Genomic DNA, 18,237 nt, shown 5'->3' with positions numbered 1-18,237 from the left:
CAAACAACAACAAAAAGACAGTTCTTGCATCAGATACACAACGGGAGTTGACGTCGTGCCTGCAGCTCTATTTCAGCCATGTGAGGTCGGCTGCTTTGTGCCGCATCTTTAAACTTTTCCCCAGTGCGCGTCGCATCTGTGCCACCATGCTGCAGCCAGACACTGCGCCGCAGCACCACCTCTGACGTAGTCCGCAGCAGCAGGATGGAAAATAAACTGCGACCACGCACCTCACTGCTGTGCGCTCGTACCACAAACGGGATTTTTTTTTAAAGTAAATAAAAAGATAACTAAGCGTGAAATAGCGACTGAACACTAACACAATACCAGCCCAGCACATAGATGGTGTCTTACACGATACTAAATTACATGATCTGACTTCAGAAGGAAAAATTAACCATTTAGGACCAATCATTTCCAATATATTTAATCAGGGGTAATCTATTACTTTGACTTGATCATTTTAATACATTTTGTGGCAGAACAATCATGAGAAATCTTTCTTTTGAGGGGGGGGGGGGGGGGGGGGGTGGGGGGTGTCAGGGAATATACAGTTAGGAATTCCTATCTCCTTAAAGTGAGGTTTGCTGACCAGCTCAGTTATCACATTCCAGTTACTGATGTGCAAACACGGGCAGTAGACCAGCAACAACAGTTATGCTTGGATACACTCTGCAATTTTGTTAGCATTAGAAAGAAGAAGACTGGTTTGAAATGCCAGGGAATCGATCTTTGTAATAGTGGCTGAAAGCAAAGCAATATCTGTCACAAGGGTTCAGTTTGTGCAAAAAAAATAGTGAGAAAGTCGGGCCAAAAACACACACACTCTCGGCGTGGATTCACTTCATTCACTTTCCCAAGTGGATCTGATTACCCTGAACAACCAGCTAAAGTTTGTGAAAAGTGAGACAGGCTCTCCACCCCCAAGTTAAAATGTGAGACATGTCACAAAGACTAACACATTTCTCCAGAGTGTGGTTTACATAAGGCCTCATATCTGTACTGAGGACAACAAACCCAGTGACACAAAACAACTTTTAGAGTAACTCCTTAGGTTAAACAATTCTCGTGAAAAAAAATCTTGCAGAGAAAGCAGTGTGCATGCAGATCTGATTTCATCGGAGATCACGAAAAAACATTTAGGCATCACTTTCTCGCAGTTTCACCCACTCCAACCTTTTCATGTTTCTATAAATCAGCCAAAAACAGATTTCCCTGATGGGTCCCATGTCAAAAGGCAAATTTTTCATCCAGGATCCAAATCATGTACAAGAGGGTGTGAAAACATCTGCTTCTTGCTGGACTCAAGCTACGCAAATACAGAAAATAAACTGACCATCTAATTTCCATTAAGTTTTTATAGCCTCCATGCGAGTACTACGTTCCACGTTAACAAATTTTACGTTTTGTTTGAGTGTAATCCAGATTTATATTGCCTTGCTGGGATTCTCTTCTGCCAAACATAATTATATTTCAATAAATCAAGAGCTAGAATTACTCAATAGACTTCTAACATAATCAAATAAATATGAAAGCTTCCCAACATGAGACATTTCACTCATTTACCTCTTTATTTCTTTTATCATTTCAAATTGATTAAAGTTCCTTGCTTCTTGTAAGCTCTATTTCACTGATGAAGAAATGTATCATTGATAACAAGTGGATCTGTGAGTTTATACCAGTAAAGGGGGATGGTTTGGAGGCGTGGACTGTTTATAATCATGCCATTCAGGGATCATCTTAATCCAATTCCTTACCAGAGGAGAGGCTGCACTCTTTCTGGCTGAACAGGCATTGGCAGGAAGGTTTTGCATACTGCCCACAATATCCAAATGACAACCTTAAATGACCTGGCTCAGCTTACTTGGCAAGTTTGGCTATTTGCACGAGGAACTTCCTATTTCTCTTAAGCACAAAGCTCCCTCTGGTGGATGTCTAAAGAAAACAAAAGAAAATGTCCAAGAAAAAAAAAAAAAAAAAAATTGTGTAGGGACAATTGTTTATTTTTGATCAAGTGAAATATAAGCACTGCATTTCCATATCATTTAAAACTTTTTCTATGATAAAGAGGAGTGCTGACAAAATGGCTGAAACGGTTGTGGGTACAGAGTAGAAAAAGTTCCACAGATGAATTAGATGTAGTCAGTGAAAATTTGTGACTAAGTGGCATCACTGCGAGTATCAGTTTATGGGGTTTAAATATTATGAGTCATCAGAGAGGATCTGTGGATTTCACCAACATCAAACATTAACTGTCAGTGGTTTCATCAGTCCTCAGACGGTTGCCGGATCAAAATCAGAACTGGCAGTGTAACTGTATCACCAGTGGATCTGTTGTTGACAAATGAGCTGTCAGAGCCACAAAGGCAGCAAAACAACTGGCTATTCTGTCATCATATCAGCACCCTCTCCTCCTGTGGCATCTGTCAGGCTGAGGTCTTCCAGCATCTCCATCAGAGAAATGCGTGGTGCGCCGTCATCATCAGTGTCACTTTCCACCGGGATCTTTGATGCATCTGAAATGGAAGACAATAGACAGCTGCTCATCGAATGCTAAATAATGTGATGGCACAAGGTCCTTCAGAAACTTAAGCTGCTGTTTTTTCCAATATACTGTTGGAAAAAAAAAAAAAAAGCCCGCATTCCCAAGCTGCTCACCTTTGAAGATATTGACATTCTTCCTCAAAGCCTCATCTTCCTCAAGGTCCTCCAGGAAGTCCTGGTATTGTCTGAACACAGAAAACAAAATAAGAGCAAACCCATGTGGCACAACAGATAAAAATAACAACCACAGCATATTTGGTATTCTCTTGGGACATCATCAAACTATTCACCAACGAGCCAAAGGCAGTTTCAGGTCTCTTGAGTGTTTTTTTTTTTTTTTTTTTTAAATATACTACTTATACAGAAAACCAGCTAAAAAATATCTCAAAGCTTCGACATTAAAGGTGCCGTCGGCAACTTTTTTTTTGTCATATTAGCTTGAACTGTCATGGGATTCTGGAAGTACAATATTAAATAGGCTGTTTAGGAAAAATCCCGAATTCTGTAGCTCCCTCTGAAGCCTGTAATCATGCTTGCAAAAATCGAGCGCTCCCGGCTGTTTTCAACCAATCACGTTAGGGGGGGAGGAATCGCTACCTGTCAATCACAGCTTGTGCACACGCTGCTATCGTCACCAACAGTCACCAACCATGTCTTCCATGCTGAGCGTGAGTCTGCCCCAGCTTGTGTGCGCGCACACTGGTGTGAACTCACGTGCACAACCTCGTCCACAGAGGGGGAGGGGTTTGGGAGGCGGTTTGGAGCTTGGTAGAAGTTGGGAGAGGGACCTGAAAGTTGTATCAGTTCGAATTTTCCGACTTTCGAATCGGAATTTTGAAAACTTGCCGACGGCAGCTTTAACCTCAGGATAAAATCATTTGCTTATTTTGGGGCACTTCCATGGTGCCCTATAAAGAGCTTTAATTGCAGCTAAATCCAAAATCATCCAAACAAACTAACATTAATTGTAAGGGATTGGGGAAACGACTAAAATCAAAAACGCATGATTGACTGAGCCACAATACTGTAGTAGCAATAATGATCCTTCTCTCCAAAAAAAAAAACCAAAACAAGGTCTCTGTGCACTTATGTTGAGTCACACCTGCAAACAGTCTTTTTGCTGCGAGTCACACATAAGAGACAACCTTTTATAGTTGTACTGCATTCACTGAACCCATGAGCTAAACATGTAGCAACGGCCTACCTCTCATTATCTGTGTCCATGCCTTCACGATCTCTGTCCATCTCCTGCAGTTTCCAGTTCCTGCGCTTCACTCTTCTGCTGCGGTCGTAGCTCTTCTTGATGAGCACCTTTAACAGTCCACACGCAAAAGTCATTAATTGGAACTAAAGGATGTTCAGATATTTTTTTCTTGCATTTATAAGCAGGAATTTGTTTCTCCAAGATTGTAATCAAATTGACAATAAGTATTCCATGTTGCCACTAGAGGTCAGTGTTTATCAAGTGGATAAAACACACTAAAACCATCAACTGGGTCCTGGATTTATACACCAAGGATGCTGAGAGATATCCAGCTGAGTCTTACCACATCAGGAATATGGTGAGGGTTCATCTTATTCAGGTACTCATCGTTGATGTTGGAATTGGCAAAGTCATAACTATAAAGTGAAACACAAATGGATATTAAAGCAGAACTTTTCCCTTTTTATCATGTTGTCTGAGATTGTCACAACATCTTGACACTCTTTGGACTTCTTCTGATGGTTCAATGCGATTTGTAACTATCAACCGTGCGAGGAAGGGGGACGGGGGGACGGGGGGACATGCAAGTTGTAGCAATGTAAACAACTCTTTTAGGGCCTCAACTAAAGTTACTAAAGGTAAAGACCCCTGTATAGAAAATAAACTATCATATTTGGTTTCAGCTGAAAAATGCTCCTAAATCTTTTGAATAAACGAGAGCACAAAACTTAAGGCAAGCAGCCGAGAGGTAGGGCCAGAGGGATGAAATGAGTTCGGGCCCAAGTCTAAAGCTCAAGGCTAGCCATCAGTCTTGTGACCGACGTCGCAACTCCTCTTGTAATCCTGCACACCCACCCGAGCACCAGGTCTCCGATGTTGAGCAGGTGGCCCAGGAAGGTACGGCAGTGATACTGCTGACTCGTATCCATCTCTGATGTTTTCTGGACCCACAACTCAGCCAGGGTGTGCTGCCACAAACACACAAACAGGGAACAGAAATGCAGTTTCAAGTCAGTGAAACAATATTTTTCTTGCTCTTTTCCTCCAGTTGGTTCAGGGAGCTGCATCAATAATAGCACAACATTCAGACAGAGGAAAGATGGGAACCTCATTCCCATCAAAAGAAACACTCCTGAGTGGTTCTGTCATTTTGGCTTGAGTCCCACATACAGGTTCAGGGATAATGTAATGGCCTGCTATTGATTTTACCTCCTAGAGAAGAGCAATGTTGTACCCTTAATGCAATCTGTTCTGCACCAACACACACACATGCACCCTTACCTTATTGGACCTCGTACCAGCTCCAGCACCCAGCTTCTGGTCTCTGATGATGTCGATGTCCATAACGATGAACTCCTCCAGTTGCCGTGGGTTGCAGAGACCGTTGAAGGGGTTACGCCAGTATGTGTTCCCATCCACCTCAGCAACTAGAATGTTAGAGATTATTCATGCATTACAAACTGTACCATTTAGATAAGATTCATCATTAGAGCAAAGAAAAACAAGCAGAAATGCTTCAGTATCTTCTCCTATTCGCTGAAGTGGAACTAATGACTCTGAGGTATTTCTGAAAATGCAAACTTCGAGATATGTTAAGTTTCTTTATCTAGAAGCAACGCGGGTATGAACTATAAGAAGTGTGATTGGTTTGGAAGTTTTCCTCTCTGTTCATGCTCCAAATGACTGGAATGATGCATTTCCCTCTACGCTACAAATGAAGTGCACACGCATAAAAACAGAAACGCAGGTTAATTGCCTACTGCCATTACTGAACAGACTGCCAAACTGCTGAACAGACTCGAGGCGTTGTCTGCTATTCAACCAACTCTGAAACTTTCTACAACAAAAATAGCTTTCTCTTTGAAGAGTAATTAAAAACATGTGTGCTGCTGCAAAAGGTTAGAATTCTGTTGAGGAGCATCTCCGCCTCTCACAGAAAGAGCAGGAACTGCACTTAACACTGAAAAGAAACACAAATGTTCTTTGCACTTTTATTTGTTTTAAATCTCTCCAAAATAGGGCAAATTACCCATTTTCGGCTGAGATGGAACTTGGAGCAAAACGTTGATGCTAACATGATCACGAATAAACACGGGGTCCAAAAGTGGTGATTGCAAAAGTCTTTAAAAGGTCCAAGTTATTGGAAAACTTCAGATCCTCTAAAGATGATCCAAACACTCAAATGCAACAGTCTACTGATAGTTTTAGGCTGTTGGTTGCACAAACAAGATATCTGTTGACACCAACTTTATTACCTTCTGATATTTTGTAACATTTGTCTGACATTTTATAAATAAAAATGTATTTAAAAAAAAAAAAGAAAATAATAATAATGATCAAAAGTTGAAAATGATCAGTGAAAATAGCCGTGTAGCGGGCAGCGGGGGCAGAGTTGCCATGGTAATATGATCTGGTCATGTTCAAAGTACAGCTGATTTGGACAAAGCTGGATTTAATTGTTTTAAACAAATCAATTAATACCAAAACCCCCCAGAACTTTAGGAAGGCTTGGTGAGAAGATAATCTGTCTATTTTGGTAAGAGTGGAAAATTTGTTTTGTTTTTTCATTTTGCTAAAAGGTTTGATCATCAAACCAGACGTAGCAAGTTGACATATCTTGGTCTCAAGACCTCCAAAGATGTGACAAGACGCAAAATACTTCAAGGCTAACACCTAAAACAGGCATTAGTGAAGATTTGTTCTCATTCCAGCGCCTCTTAGGAGTCAAATCCCACTTTTTGCATCCGAAACACATGGTCAAACAGTCAGAAAAGACCTTAAAAAAGTTTTAAGGACTTCAGTAAAGACGATAACCGTTTAAAGCTCTGACTGGCTGTAGTGTGGGTCACCTGTGAAACTATTCCATCTGTCGCATGAGCAAAAAACAAAGACGTCACTAGCTACAGGAATTATCCCTCTAAACACTTATTAAGCCCAGCACCTCACTGGTCTTCCACTGCTAACGTCTGCACAGACACAGGCATGTGGTGACTCCCACCTGTGCAGAATTGTGATGAATGTCGATCGAAGGTGATGTAGAAGTCGCGTGAATTCTGATTTGACCGTACAGACTGAGGTCGCACTGCAAAATATCCGATTAATGACCCCATACTGAAGCGGCAGAAATTGGAAATTTAAATAAATAAATAAAAAAGGATTCTATGTGAATTGTGATGTTTAAAAGTCGTGAAAAAAAAATCTGATCTGAGCTACATTTGACGTGCAGTCTGAACGCAGCCTTTGTCATCATAGTCGATAAGGAGGAGGAGTTCAACAGGAAGCGTTGAAGTTGAAATTCACTGTGGTGTCAGTGGGACTCATCTGTTCTCTGGCAGTGAAAATACTCACTCTGCAGGGTGCGAGGATCAATGAGATGAATGGTGCTGGTGACACGGACGCACACACAGATTTGACCCATGTTCCCCAGGCTCTGCGCCAGCCGTGGAGACAGGCACACTACGTTGTCCTGGCAACGACACAAGTAGACAACTTGGGGTCAAACTAAGGCGACGGGGAAAGTTAGATATTAGGAAAAACAAAAACTACAGACGGACAAAATTGGTTGTTTCCTAGAGAAAGCACGTTTTCATTTACAGAATATGCTCCTGCATGTCCCCTGTCATTAAACTATGCTGGGAGACTACACCCAAGCTCTGTGCAGCACTTCAAAAGGCTCAACTAAAGCTAAATGTCAAACAGGATTAAGATGATACAGAAAATACCTGCACACACCAGCCAAGGATCCTTACTGACTTGCGTTTTAATGCCAAGTCTATTAATTCAGGTGTTTCTGATACCTGACACTGTCAAAAAAACATCTATAACATGAAAATTCATGGCCAGCCTCCATCTGCTTCCGAGTGGATCGATAGACAGCTTTCTTACATATCATTTACTTAACTCACAAAGGGAAGGCTTAAGAGGTGAAATGCAATGATAATTCTGGCTGATGTGCCAAGCGGATATGGATGATTTTCACTGCCAACGGTAAATTATACAGCTAAAACTGACTGACGTACCTTGCACACAGGAACAATTTCCATGGAGAAAGTGCTCTTATAGTTGTACGTGTTCGAGTGGATGTCGTGAGAGATGAGGCGCTGAGACGTTTTAGACCTAAAAAAAAAAAAAGAAGAAAAAGGAAAACGTATTACGTATTTATTTACCGTTTCATTGTCTAGATACACAGCACAATCAATGTTCAACTAGATAGACGCTTCCCAAAAAGGACGTTTATGCAGCAGGATGTTCTACACGAGTGGAAGAGAAGCCTACTGTGCAGCTTAACTTATCTGAGCTGTTTAAGGTCATAACTCATTAGCTGAACTCCAAATTCAGTGGAATGGTAATATACATACACAACATAGCTGATAGTATGCAAAGTCTCTGGAAACATATTTTTGAGAAATATATTGCGTGTACTGACAGAAATGAATAATGACACCTCACAGCTCTTTAATGCGTTACTATAGCAGGCAACATCTGCTAGCAAATGTTTTCCACATCAACCCATACATTTGTGTGGATTGCAACATAACTTCTAAATGCAAAAACACCAGCTTGAATGCTCTGAAGGTTGTGTTCCGGGCTTTCACAAACACAGACTGAAGCAACACTCACCTGCAGGGCACAGTGCACTGCAAGAAGTCAACCATCTTCTGTGCGTGCTGCTTGGTGCCATAGTAAAAATCAATCCCCTCTGCGAGAAAAGAGCAATATCAAACACTCTCCACCAATAAATTCATCACAGGCGCACTTCTTGGGTCATCACCGCCACAGAGCACATATGCATGCAAACAACGTGCACAGGAAAGCGGATGGAGGGGGAAGAAAATATGGCAGCCACATGTTGTAACCTCCAAAAAACTTTTAAGTCCTAGTGAGATATGGAAATGATTTGAATTATACTATAGGGCCAAACTCCACTTCACATTCCTGTCCAAGAATACTGAGAGCAGCTGCTGAGCTGTCATTCAGGGCACTGTGTGTGCGTGTGTGAAGTAGCACTTAGCGTCTCTAAAAAGGCTATGAGGTGAACTTTCATGGCAAGAAACTGGAACTGAGTGCCTGCTCTGATTACAGCACACTGATTAGATGCCCAACGCATGCCCCTGTGAGGCCCACATGATGACAGCTGTATGAAGTGATTGGCGCCAGTGATGTGCATGCATGGTTTGCTGTCTGGTACAGGAAGAGGTAATTAACATGAGACACATCATTATGAATCTGCGTGGTTCATATCCACATTAGTTCCGCCGATTACAAATGAGGCAGGTTTCCTTCTTTTCAGTGTAACTTGGGCAGAGTCCTCGAGAAAAACACCAGGTACGCCCGCCCCAAAGATAAACTCCTATACATGAATACATGATACATTTACCATCAACCTACCATGAATTTCTTTGATGTTGAGGGCATTCTGGTGGAGTTTATGCTTTAGGATCAGCTGCTCTAAATAGTAGAATGTCTTTTTATGAAAAGTCTAAAAGGGAAGAAAAAAAAAACGATCTGTATTATACAGAGATTCATATTCATCCCTTCTTTATGCAAAACTTCATATCGGCCACAACTTGCTGACACTTTAACCTCCCTGAAAAATACTCCAGTTAAATAACCTGAGCGATGACAGTTCCAGAATGCTTTTTTTTTTTTAAACTTCTGAACAAAAGAGAGGTTGGTAAAAACAAACCGGGGACAAAGAGCATGAGCGTAAAAGGATTGTTAATTCAAACTTTAAGTGCAGATTCTTCAGGGTAAAAGCTTTTCAGTGACTATTTTCTATTGTGAAGCAGATGCAGAGGGTCTGGACTCATCTAATAACTGAGGGAGCTTAGCTCGCTGATGTACGGTGCAACTCTTAACCGGCCCACAAGTATGTTCCTGAATTATCGAATCGCAGAGCTCTTTTTGTAACAGTAACTTAAGCTCAACTTAGTCCATACGTCACTGTAAAGCGGGACTTTGGTATTTTGAGATACATTTTCTTCTAAATGCCAAGATTGTTGTTTGTGTGTTTTATATGAATGCTAAAAGTTTTACAGACTACGCTGATAAGAATAGAAGAAGTCTTGAAAGTTCAATATGAGGTCACTAATCCAAGTTTTCCATCTACCAAGGAAAACAAATTTAGATGTGTCAAAATAAAATCACAACCGCTAATTAAACCATTAACGAAAATGTAGAAATAAGAGCCAAATGTACAGCCTGGCACAAGAATTATTCATAAGATCCATCAGTAGACCGGAAAGACTTACCTTCTGCCTAACTTGAACCACTGCCTTCCAAAAGTCTTTGGCTTCCACACGGTGGCAGTCGTCACACATCTGGGACTGGATGACAAACTCCACTACGAACACCTGCTGCAGGATAGCGCCATTCATCACCTGTAGAAGTGAAGACAGCCACACGTTATGCCATATGCTCATTATAAATGGAAAATAATGGAAAAAACATGTGCATTCATACTGTTCATTTACAAAGTCGCTTGCTATGAAACAACGATAGTTTTTCAGGTTTCCTTGTGCAGGGGGCATTTAAGGCTCTCCATCAGCACAAACAACAGAGCTGGCACTGAAAGCTGGAACAGCTCAGGTTCTCCTTAAAAGGTCAAGGGGATGAGATGACAGCCAATGGCAAGACTCGTTACCCTCAAACAAACAAAACCCCGTCAAGAACAGACTGATCTGTTGCTCTGCTGTGCATACGATTCCATTACTTTGTAGTATGATATCAGTATTACATGTTGGCATAATTATTTTCATGTTTATTGATAAAAAAAACAAAACAATCTACTGTTACATTTTTAAATGGCGGACAACCGAAATGCAATCATCGGCCAATTACCACCTACAAGATTTACCCACTTACTGAGCGTACAAAGAAAAAGAACCTCGCTTATCCCAGTTCACCAATCAGTTTTCATCTCAGTTTGAATGTTACGTTCCCACACTTATCACTTCTCACAGTTTTCTTACCTCTTTCTGGATGGTGAGTTTCAACTTTATCCTCTTGGAGTGAGGCTCTGTCCACAGGAAGCCGGCATCAATGAGACGCACCTATGGAAGAAGAGGTGGTGTTGAATCCACCAGGTGAAAACACCAATCCTTCTCATTATATTAATTAGGCACTCAAATAAGACCTCAGAATCTATTTAATCTTATTCCTGTGAAATCCTTTCCACCAAATAAATTGATTAAAATTATATTTTTTTTAATTCAACTTTTTCAAATTGAAAAAAAAATCCAACCCTTGCTTTAGGTAGAGACATTTTATGCCATCTTCATGTCTTTTTTCTTTGGAATTATCATGTCTGTAGGAGTCAGTCTTACTTTAGTCATTGAGCTCTTCAGTTTTTTCAGGCAAAGGGCCAGCAGCTCCCTCGACTCCAGAGCACATATCATCCATGTTGTTGGTGGCTGCAAATACCTGCATTTACAACAAACATCTTCACTCACATATCTCACAAAACAGAGAAACTCTGATATTACATGGATATGAAAAAAAAAATAATAATAATAATAGCAGGTATTTTAGTGCAAACGAATGCATAAAACACACCGTTCACACTGCTTGCAGAAGTGCACCGTCACTTGCTTGGGGATTCCCTCTGAGATGTCTACCTGAGTACGCAGGCAGGCCACACACATGTTGGCTGGGTTGGGAGGAATGGGGACACCACAGGTGCAGCACAGGCTGTGGATGAGATGAGCTACATTTTTAAAAAGATAAATCCCTACTGTGGCAATTCACACCTCTTGCTGCATCAAAATAAGTGGTCGACGAGACAATGTGTGCTGTGCATTACTGCTGACCTTAGCTAATCTGATTAAGGTCCCTGTATTTCTAGGAAAAACTGGTTTCTTCTGATATTTTGGAGGGGCTGCATGTGAAAACACAAATATCTGTAAAATTCATCTATGACTTCTTGCAGAGATTACCCAGCCAGCTAATTAATAACATGTCCAGAAGATCTGGAAGTCCAGCCATATGTGAATACAGCTAGAATCCCCTGGAGCAATTACAACAAGAGAGTCTGTGTGCTGGTAATTATCCATGCATTGTCCCCTGTACCATTATCATGGATACATTTAGGTATAAGTGGTACTGATAAACACAAAAACAGTCATCAAGGAGCCTCAACCACCGTTATAGATGTGTAACATCTCCTGTGTGCAACTTCAGGTTTTCGTATTGAGAGAAGGCATCTTGAATGGAGTGCCTCTCACAAAGCACATTTACATAAAACTTAAAGAAATGTGTTAGCTCAGCTAAAGCCTTTTTAAATACATGTCAATATGTTCGTCTGACCTTAACTGTGTGCATTCCACTGTACTGAATGTAAAGAGCATGTGTGAACGGGAGGTGCAGAGACAGTCAAGACCCATTTCTCTGCACCTCCTTTAGAAATCTTCTGGTGTTGATGAAAGGAAACAGCTTAATTGTAAAACCCTGTGACTGAAAATGAGAAGCCACTGTGGTAGTGCCCTATAAATACAGTTCTTTGAATGTCCACATGGCAGTAGCTCCTAAAGAGTGTCTGTCTCCATAGTCCCCACGATCCTTACAACACAGCCTATGAAAATAAAAAAAAATTTCACAGATTTCCTTGTACATTGCAACTGTTCAGGTAAGTGATTTTTTTAAAATATGTAATTCATAAAAGTTGCATGTAAATTGCATTAAAGTCTTAATACAATGTTAGCTGCATTATTGTGCGTGGCGCAGACTTGACTGACAAGTGAGTTGTCCAATCAGTGTGCATAGTGAACTTGTGTCGTGACTTTTCGATCCATCTCTTGCATATAACTTTTGGCTGCAAAAAAAACCCAAGATGGCTAAATGTTGAACCTGAAGCTTTAAATCAATAGTCAAGCAAATTGTTGACACAAGATCATAGTGGCTTCGGTCTCTTTTAAATATATTGAACATTTATTTTTCATCAAACCTCTAAGTGACCCTACATGTCCTACAGATGGGATCATCATCATCATCATGAAGGAGGCCCGGGTAGAATCATCAAACAAAGATTCTGTGATTTGTAATGGCCTTAACTATGCCAGCATATTATCCCCACAGCATGAACAAGCCACCAAATCAGCTTGGAGCAAAAGAACGTGTTCAGGATTTTCCTGTAAATTAGTCTCCCATGTGCACGTTTGAACCACTTTTTGGTTTTGAGTGTGTATATTTTATTAAAGTGCTGTTTAAACACAATGACATCACAAGAATCTGAAATACATTGTTTCGATGACCATGATCTGTTAACCCCATATTCACCTAAGATGTTATTCCTTTAAATCACAACAAATAAAGGATACTTCAGTAAAATAATAAACAGATGTGACAGAGTTTTCTCACTGTTAACATTTCGATAAAGCAAACACAGGTAGCACTAATATAATTTGTCATTGTCAAGGTCCTGAATTCAGGGGAGTTTTTTTCTTAGTTTAGGATTCTGCTGTTTCTTAAGAGTTGCTGAACACTGCAGATCTAAAAATACAAAAAAAAAAAAAAAAAAAAAAAAAGTTTTTACTTACATGTTCCCCTGGCTGCTGGTCACAGGAGCTTGTATGTACTCCATTGATGTCAACTTGACAGATCAGTGGATCTATCTGAAGCCTTGTGATCCGTGATCCCTGGGGAGAGAAACATGACAAGCTGACTCTCAAAAGGAAAAAACTTTGTCAACGGCAAGAATGCTCAGAATTAACGACAATGTCAACCTATATCAAAAACTAACTGAGAGTTCACAATAATATCATTTTAAATACTTACTGACAGACAGTTACGCTAAGACTGAACATGATGCAGTGCAGAGATGGTGTTGCTAACGGAGCTAATGTTCTGTGTTCAGTAACAGTTAGCATAAGAGGCTAAATCGGTCATTTCGGGAACGTTCCCACAACTTAACCATGTAGAAGATATCAACTAAACATTTCCCATAGCTACAACTAGTAAAACCAAGTGTTGACAAAACTTACAACGATAATATTGATGGTAAATCCACGACACCGTCAAGTGAAGTACCCCACGTTTTCCCAACCGTGGACAGAGAGACCGAATGGCGTCACACAAGAGGCGAGGACCCCGGGAGTGTCTTCGTGTGCCTGAATCAATTACATTCAGAAACCTTTCAAACCCTTTATACAAAGTACGTTCAAATCACACAAAATTGACTAAAAGCCAAACTTTGAAAAAAAAAAACGCTTCCTTATTCTTGTATCAGCTTAAGAAGTGTAGAAGTTACGAAATCACAATCAAGTAATGTTAATCTTACCATAGGGAAATTCTTCTGTTCTGAAAAATAGTGAAGGCAAGGCCAGTGTGAAGGGAATGGGCAGTGGGATAAGAAAAGGTAATTTAGTTATGTACATATTACCAAGCTAATTGACTTCTATGCACAAATTATTGTTTCATGCAAAATCGTTATCCACTGACTTAAAGTTAGACAACAGCAACAGTAAACACAAATGTGCAAGCAGCTTTTGTTTCTGAAGCCGATTAAATCCTATAAAGCAGTGATTACTGCAGAAATTATGTTTAACTAAGTCCAGTAAGTCCGGTTTGAGTTGGAGCGTTATTCTGTCCTCAAAGTACGAGTTTCAAATTTGGTTGTTCATTCAGTTAATATGATATAGCTACAAACAGGTTATACAACAAAGCCTGAATATTTTTTTACCACTTCAATCATAACTATTTATCATAGTTTAGCTATTAAATGCATAAATAACCAACTAAATTGAAGAATGGATTAAATAATACACTACTGTATTAGGATAGTATAAGACCACACAAGATGCTTACTATTTTATTTTGACTGCAAAATATTTCATGTGATTCAACAATAACCTTATCACTTGACATTGTGCTTCACTTCACCGTATTCCTAAATATATGAACAAACTAACACTCAGCCAATGTATTCATTGCCACTGGACATGTGTGACCTCTGGGTAATCGAACACTAAATGGAGGTATGCTGTTATGCATCAGATGTTGTAAACTGTTTATGATAAATTTGAGGGTCTTTGAGCACACCTGTCAATGGAAGTTGTTTGGGTGCCTTCACTTACCGTCGGAAAAATCTTGAATTGGAACTATGTTTATCCAGATTGTCAGTTGGAACAGCAGGTAAAGGTTATTGGTCAGACGTCAGTGTTCATCAGTATAATTTAAGAGAAATAATACAGTAATGCGTAATGGGTTCCGTCTACCGTTGCCTTGTTTGTTTTTGTGCCCCATGCTTATCTTTATCTGCATTATTCAACTTGGGACAAGAGATGAAGACTGGAGGAAACATGAAACAATGTATGAATGTTTCGCATCTCCACCTTCGCATTTGGAACATTACATTGTTCCCCTTTCTCTCTTTTTCTCTCCCTGTCTCTCTCTTTTACATCACTTTGTGCTCATTTTGCATCATATTTAGCTGATTTCCTTCTTCAGTTTTGGTCACTTTACATTTCCTTCTGATTGTTTTATGACTTTTAATAGTTTTGCACACATTAGAAGCCACTCTTCCTCTGGCTCTCTTTCTCTAGCGTTGAAGCAATTGTGACTCCTAAAAGGTTTATTTGCATCTCTCTTTTTTGTCTCTAATTCTGCCCTTTTACAGCTTCCTCCAGCCATTGTATGTGTTGTAATCTTGCATAACCTTAAGTTTTCTTGGTCTCATTTAGGCCATTTTGTCTTGTGTTATATCTGTACATCTTAATGGTTGTTCTTTATCTAATATAGGTCATATTTACACGTCTTTGTCATAATTTGTATTCAGGTTTTGTCGTTTTTAGGTTGTTTTTGATCTTTTGGTAACCATTGTATGCCTCTTCAGGTTGTATGTAAGTGTGGCTGTTTTGTGTACTTTTCTTTTTAATTTACCTCTCCATTTTTTCCCCATTTCCATCTCCTTTTTGCTTTGCTTTTCGTTCTTTTTTTTTGTTCATTTTACGTTTCTTCATTACTGCCTTTTGCATCCGCTATTTGGTTGTGAGTGTATTTGTCTGGAATTCGTATTTCAAGGCAGTTGTCAATCATGTGACAGACTGGCAGTAATCAAAATTTCCCCATGATTTCTAATTTTCAAACATTCCTGCGGTGTGATTTTGATCGAGCTGCAGCTGAAGGCAGCAGCACATTTAATAAAGGCAGCAGCAGGCAGTCCCATAGACAGACCTATTTTATGTCTGTGGGCAGTCCCAGTCAGACTGAGTCAGTGTGCCCACCGGGATGTGCGGGTTTCAGCGCACGCTATTTTCAGGACTGGGATATCTGACAGGGCTGACCGAGGACAGGCTCTGCCCATAACTTTACTCCACTCAGCTGGCCAGCCTACTGCTTTAATTAGACGTATTACCGGGTGTCCAGTGGTATTACCGGGTGTCGGTGTTCTCGGACCGCAGCAGATGGTCAACGGACAGCCGCTGGTGGCTCACTCCTGCCGGGCTACTTGCTAGAACAACCCTCCTGGAGCACCGTGTTTTGCCCCCCCACCCCCCCTGGTCTGTGACACTCTACCCTCCTGTTTGGTGGCTCCGGTTTTAAAATGCATTGAGGTGTCACCCGTTCAGCGAGTACAGTCTGAATGTTTCTCGGTGTGAAACTGCTCAGTTAAATGTTTCACAGCTGCCAAACCAAACACGCTAACGACGATGGAGTGAAATCCGCGGCGGGCGCGAGCGACACACAACCTGCCGCGATTTCCAGCGTGTGAGTAAATAAATGATAGAGGATACGATGACCCTGCTCTCTCTGTTAGGTCGGATCATGCGTTATTTTCTGCTCAGACCGGAGACCCTGTTCCTGCTGTGCATCAGCCTGGCTCTGTGGAGCTACTTCTTCCACACGGACGAAGTGAAGACCATCGTCAAGTCCAGCCGGGATGCGGTCAAGATGGTCAAGGGGAAAGTGGCGGAGATGATGCAGAATGAGCGGTTCGGGGGACTGGACGTCCTGGACGCGGAGTTCTCCAAGACCTGGGAGTTCAAGAGCAACAATGCGGCTGTGTACTCCATTCAAGGCCGGCGAGACCACATGGAGGACCGGTTCCAAGTGCTCACCGACATCGTCAACAAGAGTCACCCGTCTATTTTTGGGGTTTTTGATGGCCACGGAGGAGAGGTGAGTCCGGTGATATGGGAAATACGCATCTATGTCTGAATGAGTTCATGTTGCTCTCCCTCCGTCTCTCCAACACATTTATCAGTGTGGGAACCCGGAGGGGGGTCTGTTAAACTGAGCCCTGAAGTGTCTAAAGATACCTGAAAGATTTCCACGTTAAACAGTGTTTTATCTCTAGTCGGGTTTGAATTATTGACTTAAAAAGGCTTTTCTCTTGCATATTCAGCTGAAACCAACCGTCTTACGCTTTTAACATGAAAGCACCATTATTATGATGAACCGTTAAAACGATTAAGACATAATTGGGTTTGTTTGACACATGTCGAGAATGACTGTGATGCCCATCGGAGGGGAAACGGGAGTCCTGTCTGCAGCTGTCAAGCCTTTTTTTTTTTTTTTTTTTTTCTTTTCCTGAAACGATTTGATCTTTACGAATCAACTATTTCTGCTGGTTATGAATAAGTGACATGTCTTGTAATTGATTTGTCAAAATTGGCTGCTGTGTTCTCCTTATTCTGGTTGCTCTCAGCTCAAATTACGCTCCAAACTGTATGAGATTTGATTAAATCTAAATTGATTCAGGATTACTCAACATGTCTGGTCAAACTAAACTAATGATGAATGTATGGAACTGCATTTTGGCATAAAGGCTCTCTTTAGCAAAAGGGCTCATGGCTGGTTAATTAAGTAAGACACTCCAAGTCTCCTGCTATGTCAGCTGATATTCCAGATGATTTCATTGATTTTTTTTTTTTTTTTTTTTTTTTTTTTTTTTTTTTTTTTTTTTCTAAATTGAATTAGGACAAACTAGGTAAGAGTCATCAAGACTGGCAGCTTGGAGGCCCTGAGGGTGATAAGTAATCCAGCCTGAGGCCTTTTCTTATTGAGTAATTGTGAACAAGCAGAGAAGGGGCCCCAGAATCTCCTATGCAGCAGGAGCCTGTAATGCCTTGCTGGAGCCCTGTGCTCACCCACACTCGGCCTGTTTTATTTATATGGTTTATTTATAGTTTTAATCATACCTATACCAGTCACTCATGTTTCCTGGCCAAAGCGTTACCATATCCTGTGTGATCTAAGATGATTATAGCAGGAAGGAGCCAATTGAACTCTAAAGTGCCACAGAGTCGTGCACACAGCCAGCTGAGCTCCTCAGTAGAAGCAAACTGTAGTTCGTAGTGGGTCATTTATCACCAGCCCGCGTGTCGCCGTCCTCTGCGTGTCGGTCTGCTTTGTTTCTGCCTCATTAGTGCCAAGTTTACCGGAAAACGGCACAACTGTGCAGTGTGCAAGACGCAGTCAAGGAACTTGCTAGGTGCGTAGCTGAGATTGAAACCTATGCAGAGTTGGAAGAGGGATGTGGCCTGCTCCACCAA

The 18,237-nt window shown here is 40.9% G+C and overlaps 2 protein-coding genes across 4 annotated transcripts in view; one reads left to right on the top strand and one right to left on the bottom strand.

The window, feature by feature from the left end:
- Positions 1-1,982: 1,982 nt before the first annotated feature.
- nmd3 (NMD3 ribosome export adaptor) lies at positions 1,983-13,827 on the bottom strand. 3 transcript variants are annotated; one of them, XM_075473334.1, is made up of 16 exons: positions 13,726-13,827; positions 13,282-13,373; positions 11,303-11,437; positions 11,074-11,170; positions 10,720-10,800; positions 10,000-10,128; positions 9,137-9,227; positions 8,369-8,447; positions 7,768-7,864; positions 7,097-7,214; positions 5,030-5,175; positions 4,604-4,716; positions 4,092-4,164; positions 3,749-3,855; positions 2,659-2,729; positions 1,983-2,516 (listed from the first exon to the last, which is right to left on the bottom strand). In XM_075473334.1, the coding sequence occupies exons 2-16, from the start codon at positions 13,323-13,325 to the stop codon at positions 2,383-2,385; spliced, it is 1,515 nt and encodes a 504-aa protein (XP_075329449.1). In that variant the 5' UTR covers positions 13,326-13,373; positions 13,726-13,827; the 3' UTR covers positions 1,983-2,382. The 3 variants fall into 3 exon arrangements, with proteins under 3 accessions (XP_075329449.1, XP_075329450.1, XP_075329451.1); XM_075473335.1 differs by having other exon boundaries at positions 13,282-13,380; positions 13,726-13,825; XM_075473336.1 differs by having other exon boundaries at positions 13,282-13,374; positions 13,730-13,819.
- Positions 13,828-15,930: 2,103 nt separating this feature from the next.
- Positions 15,931-18,237, top strand: part of ppm1lb (protein phosphatase, Mg2+/Mn2+ dependent, 1Lb) — a 48,016-nt gene continuing 45,709 nt past the window's right edge. The window contains exon 1 of the mRNA XM_075473332.1: positions 15,931-16,861. Within this exon, the coding sequence (XP_075329447.1) occupies positions 16,463-16,861 (399 nt within the window). The 5' untranslated portion in view covers positions 15,931-16,462. The remainder of the gene's footprint in view (positions 16,862-18,237) is intronic.

This window comes from Odontesthes bonariensis, chromosome 9 (genome assembly GCF_027942865.1).
Source record: "Odontesthes bonariensis isolate fOdoBon6 chromosome 9, fOdoBon6.hap1, whole genome shotgun sequence".
NCBI lineage: Eukaryota > Metazoa > Chordata > Actinopteri > Atheriniformes > Atherinopsidae > Odontesthes > Odontesthes bonariensis.
The sequence above is the reverse complement of the archived record's forward strand: the minus strand, read 5'-3'. Positions and strand labels throughout refer to the sequence as shown.

Coding starts and splice junctions, on each gene's coding strand:
- nmd3 (XM_075473334.1), bottom strand. CDS start 13,325: ATGGAGTACATACAAGCTCCTGTGACCAGCAGCCAGGGGAACAT. Junction 10,801..11,073: donor TGAAGAGCTCAATGACTAAA/GTAAGACTGACT, acceptor CTTCTTCCATAG/GTGCGTCTCATTGATGCCGG. Junction 5,176..7,096: donor TGATCCTCGCACCCTGCAGA/GTGAGTATTTTC, acceptor CTAACATTCTAG/TTGCTGAGGTGGATGGGAAC.